The 9,533-nt window shown below is 45.3% G+C and overlaps 1 protein-coding gene across 1 annotated transcript; it reads right to left on the reverse strand.

Annotated features, from left to right (window-relative positions):
* Window positions 1-1,070: 1,070 nt before the first annotated feature.
* On the reverse strand, window positions 1,071-2,295 carry LOC123154516 (homeobox-leucine zipper protein HOX18). The gene is made up of 3 exons (XM_044573223.1): window positions 1,793-2,295; window positions 1,605-1,684; window positions 1,071-1,500 (listed from the first exon to the last, which is right to left on the reverse strand). The coding sequence occupies exons 1-3, from the start codon at window positions 2,150-2,152 to the stop codon at window positions 1,281-1,283; spliced, it is 660 nt and encodes a 219-aa protein (XP_044429158.1). The 5' UTR covers window positions 2,153-2,295; the 3' UTR covers window positions 1,071-1,280.
* Between the last annotated feature and the right edge of the window lie 7,238 nt (window positions 2,296-9,533).

Consider the following 9,533-nt stretch of genomic DNA (forward strand, 5'->3'; position numbering starts at 1 on the left):
ACAAGATGGAGTTTTCTTCATATTGCATGAGTCTATCCCTCTACATCATGTCATCTTGCTTAAGACGTTACTCTGTTTTTAACTTAATACTCTAGATGCATGCTGGATGGCGGTCGATGAGTGGAGTAATAGTAGTAGATGCAGGCAGGAGTCGGTCTACTTGTCTCGGACGTGATGCCTATATACATGATCATACCTAGATATTCTCATAACTATACTCAATTCTGTCAATTTCTCAACAGTAATTTGTTCACCCACCGTAGAGTACTTATGCTCTTGAGAGAAGCCACTAGTGAAACTTATGACCCCCGGGTCTATCTTTATCATATTGATCTCCTACTACTTAGTTATTTCCTTTACTATTTACTTTGCCTTTATTTTACTTTGCATCTTTATCATAAAAATACCAAAAATATTATCTTATCATATCTATCAGATCTCACTCTCGTAAGTGGCCCTATAGGGATTGACAACCCCTATTTGCGTTGGTTGTAAGGATTTATTTGTTTTGTGCAGGTGCGAGGGACTCGCGCGTAGCCTCCTACTGGATTGATACCTTGGATCTCAAAAACTGAGGAAAATACTTACGCTACTTTGCTGTATCATCCCTTCCTCTTCAGGGAAAACCAACGCAGTGCTCAAGAGGTAGAAGTATGAATGACAAATGTACGTGGTCATCCATAGGGGTTTATAGTTGGAAGGGAATTGCAAAAGCAATAGGCACAAGGCCTCGAGAGAACATCAAAGAGTATCTTTGAAATCTTCTGGGTACTAAGCAATCATCTGAAGTGAGGGGCTCTCTGGGAGAAAGTAGTTACGAGAACTTAGAGTCGGAGTTAGTACAAATCATTTAACCTGAATACAAGAGAGATCGGAGTCCCAGAGTATAGATGAGGAGTAAAAGATCATAATACCACCCGATGGCGACGTGGGCCCGTAGGCCACATAACCATGTTAGTAAAAGTTTTACAATGTCTAGACTCGACTTCGGCCAAGGAGTATGAAAAGGGATTCTTACAGGCAGTCGGCTCTGATACCAATTTGTGACGCCTTTGATTTGACCGTACACTAATCATACACGCAAATGTACTTTTGGATCCTATCCATGAATAATTATTTCGTAAGAACAAACGAACAAACAAATAGGATGACTGAGGCTGCACGCAACGCCACGGTATCCCCATATATTCAAGATCGTCAAGGACTAAAAGTTATCGGAGCACTCAATTAGTCTACACGAACTGAACTGAAGCCTCCAAAACTATGTATGCGGAGGCATGCTAATTATTCACGGCGACCTTCTCGCAGGACGGGCATAAGTTCATGATGGCCGCCGCCCTGGGGAGCTGGGCAAAGAGCTTCGAGTCGGCTGCCACCGGCGGCGCCGCCGACCGCTGCAGCTCCAGGAGCTCGTGCTTCAGCCGCTGGTTCTCGTGGGTCAGGCTCTCGCACCACCGCCTCAGGAACTCGCAGTCCACCTCCGTCTGCTTCAGCTTTGTCCTGTTTTGCATGCAAATATTTCATGACAACGTCACGATTTGTATATAAATTACTGATGGATAAACAGAGTGACTGCTTGGCAGAGCTAGGAACGTAGAACGTACCTGGCTCTTCTATTTTGGAACCATACTTCCACCTGCCTCGAGCTCAGATTCAGCTGCCGTGCCAGCTCCTGCTTCTGAACCTGCATGCCACACGGACGTCAAGAACAATCTTATCGGTATAGCTGTAGCTAGATGCAGAACAGAAGTTCAAGCATACAGGACTTGGAAGCAGTTATCAAATTACGTACATGAGAAAGTATGTTGTGGGCACGGAAGCTGCCTTCCAGCAGGGCGCACTGCTCCTTGGTGAGCCGGAGCTTCTTCCTCCTGCCCCCGCCGCCGCCACCATCGCTGCCACCGCCATCGCTCAGACACGGACCGTTCGACGAGGACGATCGGCCCTCGTCATCGGCGACCTTCATCTTCCTCCTTGCACCTTTCCCTCCCGTCTTTTGTTCGTCTTGATCACGCTCTTCTTTGCCGTGCTGCGGGAACAGCTCGTCGAGCCGGACAGGATGATTAGGCCGCCGCTCGCCGTCGTGGGTGTGCCACACGGCGCCGCCGCCTGTTGCTAGGCCAAGCCATGCACCCAGATCCTGTCGCTCCATGCTGCCAGGCTCTCGTACGTAGGACGCAGGATTGCGGAGGAAGCTTTGTAATGGAGAAGAACCGTAGCTAGCTGGCTAGGAACTTAAGAAGGACCAAGCCTTTATAGGCAGCTTAATTTGCAGGCGACCTGTAGTACCTGGGAAGCAACCGTGCTGGAGGACAAGGTCAGTTTCGTGTGTGTGGATTGAAGACGACAATAACACGGGTAATTATAGGGGTGGACGTTTGTCTTGCTTGTGTAATAAGGAGTAGTTGATCGACACTATTAGTTGGACTGATGAAAAGACAGCATCGGAAGAGAAAATCTATTTCACATTACTTTTTTCGTTTGTTTGAAAGGGCGATTAGTGTGCTTGTGAAACCGACGTCATCATGCATCTTAAGTTTTCAATTACTTGGTCGCCGTGGAGGTGCAACGTATGTTGCATACTCATACGGTGGGTGAGGTGGATTCGTTCAAGTGCGACACGTTCTTGTGCGTGCTAGCTTCGCGATTTTTGCAGACCAAGCATGCACTTAGGTAGGCATAGCTCATGTTAATTATGTGGAAATATATAGTTTAGCTAGAAATCCCTACTATGTTCTTGGACTTTCGAGATCATCTGTTCTGCCTGGTCCAGATCATGGGAGATTCACCCCGAACACGTACGCAAAGCAGTAAGCAGCGTACGTGCGACTGCATGCGCTTTAACCACTTGCATGCATGACTAATGTTCCTAGGAAATGATATTTATAGTTTTTTTTTGGAGGAATGTTCCTAGGAATGATGATAATCGGGACAAGTCAAAGAGTGGATCGATCGACGTCGGCTACTAGCGGAGCAGTACTAACTATATGTAGCTGCCGGAGAGCTCTCAGGAAGAAGCCGTCTCGTCTCTCGTGTTGGAGCCATTCAAACTGACCAAGCAAGCCATGATTAATTAGACTGACACGTCCAGTTTCCTTCTCTAGCGTACACGTACACAGTCGATCGTGGACCTAGCTACTTAAGTTCCACGGCCATATCAATCAGGGTCTCGACAGGTTCACTGCATTTCTCCAGGACAAAACGTGATGTGACACTGATATGTACGTGTACGTACGTGTGTGTCTGCAGCTCCCAACTGCATCATCCCATCTCCGGTGCGGTGCGGTGTTTATCGCCCCTGCCGGCGGCGTGCCGCGTTTGCTGAAGATTCGGCAGACCGGCCGCCCTGGAACAAAATCCGAGCGGCGGTCAGGAGATCGTTGGTTGATCGTCCCTGACCGGCGTGTCGTTGTCACGACGGCGATGGTTGAGATCTCCTCCCGCCGTTTCACTGTCTGGAAAGGAAAGGGGGTTATATTTTATGCGGTCAAAAAGGAGGCAATGTTCACCTTCGCCATACCTGGCTGCTCGCTTGATGGGCAAGCTAGCATCAATTCTGTCAATAATGTTCCTTGACCCGGCGGCACCAGTGTTACTCCAGTGGACGACTAATTGATTGCTTGACCTGGTAACCGTTACTACCACTAATTACTATGTACTCAACCCGGTTTTGAGCAATATATTCAAGTGAAAGAACTCTCTCCAAATTTTTCCTCAAAAAATTCACTCCGGTTGAATCTTGCAAATGACATTCAAGGCGCTGATGCCCGCGCGCGCGCGTTTCGATCGTCCGCCTGCTTTAAACTCGTCAGCAGTTTTAACCAACCACGGATGGATGGATGACTGTTTTGCCATCCTCGATCGTAAACGCGCAGTCTGCATTTCAGTTCTCACTCATGGTGCAGCAACCTTGCGTGGATGGAGTCGTGCATATCCGCCCAGTCCTCTAAATTCAACTCCTATGGTTTGTCGGTCTTCACCTAGGAGCCATTTCCACAATCCTGTTATTATGAAATGGTCTTAGTACTATTTTGATTTCAAAATAATCACGATGGTCACAACAATTTCTCCTATCGAAACAAACAATTAGGACAAACATGTTAAACCTATGGGCTGTGATTATAGACTCAAACTTACAGACATAATCCCCCGCTAACACCTTGAGGTTTGCATCAGGCCCTATAATATCCAACCAAACTGATGTCACGCCAATCAATCCTCTATAACATTATACTCAGGTCTCGCATTTTGAATTAGATCCACAGTTTTGACTTGGTCGTACCCCTTTGACTCTGGTGGAATTTCTCGGTGTGTGTGGGTCCTTTGTAAGTGGCTAAGTCGTGTGGACCATGGTTGTCGGTGGGGAAGGGTTGGTCTCTCGTACTTTCCCCGACCCCTTCGCATTGTTATAGAGAGAGGCAAAAGGGAGGCGGAGCCAATCTCTCGGCCGGCCGCCGGCCAGGCCATGGGCTCCTCCCTTCTCCGGCGGCAGGAGATATGGAGAGCCCCAGAACTGTGCCCTAGGATTGTGGGTAGGGTATCGAGTGTTGGCGTTTTGGTGGCGGCGACGACACCGCGAATAAGGGTTCCTCAATCTTAGCATCATATTGGCTTCTTCCTCGGAGGCGGTGGCGAGGTGGGAGGAGTGGTCTCTCACCATATTTTGGATCCGGCGAGGGTGAGTGCCTGGGCGGCGTTGCTGGCCACTTGTGGCGGAGCTGACGGGCTCCTGGCGTTTTGTGCTCATGGATCTGTTGATCCGGCGAGCTGGCGTGCTCCTGAATGTTACCAATTTGATTTTATGAATATTGATTTCTCTATAAATTTGGTTAAACCAAACCCACATGACTTTTTAGAAAATAATACACCTTATATTTTAAAGCAGAGGATTTTTTTTAATGAAAACCCAACAACACCAACGATACATTAAAGCACGTCCATCCCTAGTAATTTCTAAACCGTAAATGTAGCATGGCTGGGTAGGGACATAGGATGGGACTACCTTGTGCATGTACTTCTCGCCTCGGAACATGGTTTTTCTTTTTGCTGATTTTGGATAACTAATTTTGTTATTTTGCCATGACCAATGCAAATGCCAGTCCATCATGAAAATTTGCATGTAGGTAAACAGCTATGCAATATATGTTGTAAAGAAAAGTAGATTTATTTTGCTATCATGACCTTTGTCACCTATTCGCTTGGGAGGAGAGATGAAGGGATGGATTCTACTGTTCACAGTGACAGCATTTTAGCTCAGATTAGAATGACACATTCGTCTCGCATCAGCTAACCCTTGACCTCGAGATTGGAATGGCACATTCGTCTCGCATCATCTAACTATAAATTACTGAGATCGGGTAATAGAAGAGAACATAAAACTCTCGTATCATGACCTATATAAGGGCGTCTCCAACACTGACCTCAAAACATCGGCAACAGTACAGACTATGCGGTCTGGATGTATTTTGTCATCCAACGTGGTCTTGTATCGGTCCGTTCGGTAGTCTAGTCGCACTTTTTTCGCAACCGGAGACAAATTGGGTTCTTTGCGGGCGCTCGGACGCTGCCACGCCTGCTTCTAATTAACCAGGCCCACCAAGAAAAACCTCTCCCTCGCCCGCGCGCTTTCTCGCCCTACGCAGGTCAGTGCCGAATTCATGCCGGCTGAGAGCGGACGTGACCTCTTACTGGAGCCGTCATTGAAGCGACGTGTCGGCCGAGAGCGTCGCCGCATCGCTTCTCGGTGCACGTGACGTCTCTTCGCATTCAAACGACACCGGTCCGTCCGCCTCCCTCCATTAGACATGCGCGGTTGCCAAGAACCTACTCCGGCGCCAGCCGTCCGTCTGCCACCCACCATTAAGGACCTCGCCGCCCGGCCTGCCCTCCTCGCGTTGTTTATACTCCAGGTCGGCAACACAACCACATCCATCCACCCTCCTCTATTCTCTATCCCCTCTCTACACCACACCCGCCATGGCCTCCTCAAGCTCCGAAGCCTTGTGGGACAACCTCTCGTCCGACCGAAGGAGGAGATTGTCGCCATTGCGGCCGGCTGGCAAGCCGCCAGATGGACAAGCTTAGTTTTCGGGGCTCATGGCCGGCCGGACACGCGGAACGGGTGTCGTCATTTCGGACTTAGGTTAGAGTACGGTTAAGTTAAAATAAGTCAGAAATGTAATGAATGTGCTTCGGTTTATGTTAAAATCAACTGGTTTGCAAGAATTTTGTTCGGTCTGTTGAAAGCGTTTTAAAATGTAGCATATGATGGCCGACTTCCACATCCGTGTTCGCGAACTGGTTCCTCAATCAGCGGAAGAATGTGGTGTCCGTCCGGCAGGGGTGGCGACAGGGAGGGGCGAGCAGGGGTCGGACCCCTGCTAATCGCTCGCCCCCCTCAACAATTCGTTCGTGTAGGTAGTGTGTATTGTATATATGACTAATGGCCGGAACTAATTGCATAATTAGCCCAGCTCATATGTTAGCAATTAACTGAAACATCACCGAAGTAGAGTAGCCGATATAACCCAATAACCCATGTACAGTGGTTGTGGCTGGCTATTATTTCGCCACGGGCAGTGTTAATCCATTCAGATCGATCGATTGATATGTGCGAACTTAGGTGTGTGCTACACATCTGGCGTTCACCGTCGTCGCCGCCGCTTGTCATCAGCGTGTCCTACTAGGGGCTAGGCGTTTGCCATTGCGGCATTGCCGCTGGCCGCAACTCGTCATGACAACAACACCGTTCATTGATCTACAGTCTGCTGTCGAGCTCGGGGATGGCTAGATGCACGCGGATCAAATACGGGTAGATGCCGGTGAGCATGCAGGTACACTACATGCTACTCCCTCTGCTCCCGCAACGTCTTATATTTAAGAACGGAGGGAGTACATCCCTCTGTTCCAAAATAATTAGGAAAAAATATGATAAGATCTACAAAAAATAGTACATAGCATGAATACGTTTTTAAAGGTTCTAACAAAACTAATTTGGCGTTCCAGGCATTGGTATATTTTTCCACAAATTTGAAGCGGTTTGACTTAGGATAAACCTAAAACTCAAATTATTTTGGAACGATAGTAATAGGATTTTTTATAAATTACAAACTTAGTGTACTTAATTAATGCTTCATATGAAATAGTAAATTATTTTAGCAATTATGTGTCTTTTTTATAGTAGTTAAAGATGAAGTGAAAGACAACAACAATTGATGGGGTAAATACTGTTTTGAATCAATTGCTTGAACTTCAAGTTCCAACAGTTTGTTGAGAATTATCATTTTTTTTGTAGTTACAAACCATAACTTTATGCTTTATAATCGACGCAATCATTGAGACTTGACATGTGGTGATATACAATCTTTTAAGTCAAATAGTGTTTTGTCCCTCCTCATATCCAAATTCTAGCTCCACCCCTGCCGTCCGGTCTACAGAGTCAACATCCATGACCCGCTGTATACACACACAAAAAAAATTACAACTTATTGGAGGATGCTAATCCTAACGTTCTTAGCAGTAATATTTTTCTTTTGAGAAACTTGTTAGCAGCAATCGTGTTTGAAGAACGAAAGGAAGTTCTGATAAATTCCTTGGCCTGCCTCGTCCAAGTTTTCCCTCGAGAACTAATGAAGAGGCACGCACAATGACTATGAAGGGTGATGCGAACCAACCTTTGATTGAGATGGTTAGGTGTACAGTGGTATCCCAACCCACCAGGGTTCAAATCCTGGTGCTCGCATTTATCCTGGATTTATTTCAGGAATTCCGGCGATACGCTTTCATTGGAAGGAGACGTTCCCGTCGACTACGAGGCGCCTACGACGACTTCGTGAAATCTCAAAATGATATGCCGGCTCAGTCTCTCGGAGGTGTTCATAGGGATAGGATATGCGTGTGTGCGTTCATAGGGATGAGTGTATGTGCGTTTGTAGAGCGCTTGTGTCTGTACTGTGTTAAAAAAAGACTATTGAGGGTGCTGCGAAAAGAAGAAATCGTACGTATGCGGCTGGGCCTGTTCTTTTTTTCTTTTAGGGATCGGGCCTGTTCTTTTTCTAGGACTACGAAGGGACTGGCAGAGTGACAGGGACGTCAAGCGACAAGAGTACGGTCCGACGAACAAGTGGTTCCTCTGCTCTCTCTCTCTCTCTTTTTTTGAGAATAGAGTCGTTCCTCTCGGGAGCTCCTAACCGGCGCTCTCAGCGCCGGTTCCTCGTACGGGCGTCCGAAGAGCGATGCGACTGGGCCGGCCCAGCAAACTTTTAACGATACAGGCTGTTTCATGAGGTAGTGCCAAAAAGCAAATAATAACAAAAATTTGTTCGACTTGTCACCACGAACGAGAACTGCTTACCATCTCACCAACGACACGCTACCGACCAGGTCGAGAGCGAATTATTTAAGTACGTTTTCTAGCCGCGCACTTTGTTACACATGTAAACATTATTGTAGCACATTTTCCTATTTCAAGAAAAAATGTCTATCGATTTTTTTAAAAAAAATTCATCCGTTTGAAAAAATAGTTCACAAATGTTGAGAGAAAAGTTCACATATTTGAAAAAGGTTCATCAATTTTAAAAAAAAGTTCACCGATTTCGGAAATAGTTCATCAACTTTGAAAATAGTTCGTGAATTTGAAAAAAAAGTTCATCAACTTTAAAAAAGATCATGATTTTTGAAAAAAAGTTCATCAACTTTAAAAAAAGATCATGATTTTTGAAAAAAAGTTCATCAATTTTAAAATATATATTCCAAAAGAGTAAAAAAATCATTGAATTTGAAATAAAGTTCATAGATTTTGAAAAAAGTTTATCAAATTCGAAAAAAGTTCATCTAATATGAAAAAAGTTCATCGATTTTGAAAAAAATTCATCGGATTTGAAGAAAAGTTCATTGAAATTTAAAAAAGTTCATCTAATATGGAAACAGTTCATCAATTTTTTAAAAAGTTCACTGAATTTGAAAACAGTTCATCGAATTTGATAAAAGTTCATCTATTTTGAAGAAGAATTTCACTAATTTGGTAAAAAGTTCGTTGAACCTAAGAAGAAGAAAAAAGAAAACAGAAAAACGAACATAGAAGAAAAAAGAAGGAAGAAAGAAAGAAGAAAAGAGATAAATATAAGAGATTTCCACGTCAAATCGGGATTGCGGGGTGGTTTTTGCAATCTCTAACGAAGCAGGAGGTCTGCTGTTCGAATCTGAGTGCGCAACCTTTTCCTTGGCTTCCGTTTTTGAAAACTGGAATCCGAATAGGATTTGGCGTTCCTCTCTGCTCGATCGTGCGAATTTCCCGAGAGTATAAAGTGCCGGCCCATAACCCATTAGCTCAGCTCGCGGTACAGGTTCTTCGTCGGCCCATGTCTGGTTTATGGTCCGTCTTTTTCTTTTTCAATTTTCTATTCAAGTTTTCTCTTGTTTGTACACCAGCTTTTCTTCAGTTTTTTTGTTTTTTATCTGTTTTCTTCATTTCTTTCACCTTTTTTGGGCTTTTACTTTTATTTCCATTTCTGTAGTTTTCTGTGTTTCTTTCT

The sequence above is a fragment of the Triticum aestivum genome, chromosome 7A, assembly GCF_018294505.1.
Source record: "Triticum aestivum cultivar Chinese Spring chromosome 7A, IWGSC CS RefSeq v2.1, whole genome shotgun sequence".
NCBI lineage: Eukaryota > Viridiplantae > Streptophyta > Magnoliopsida > Poales > Poaceae > Triticum > Triticum aestivum.

What these genes read in the sequence shown, in the direction of transcription:
- LOC123154516 (XM_044573223.1), bottom strand. Translation starts at nt 2,152, where the DNA reads ATGGAGCGACAGGATCTGGGTGCATGGCTTGGCCTAGCAACAGGCGGC. An exon ending in CCCACAACATACTTTCTCAT is followed by an intron (nt 1,685 to 1,792) that starts GTACGTAATTTG and finishes TGTGGCATGCAG; the next exon opens with GTTCAGAAGCAGGAGCTGGC. An exon ending in TTCCAAAATAGAAGAGCCAG is followed by an intron (nt 1,501 to 1,604) that starts GTACGTTCTACG and finishes CATGCAAAACAG; the next exon opens with GACAAAGCTGAAGCAGACGG.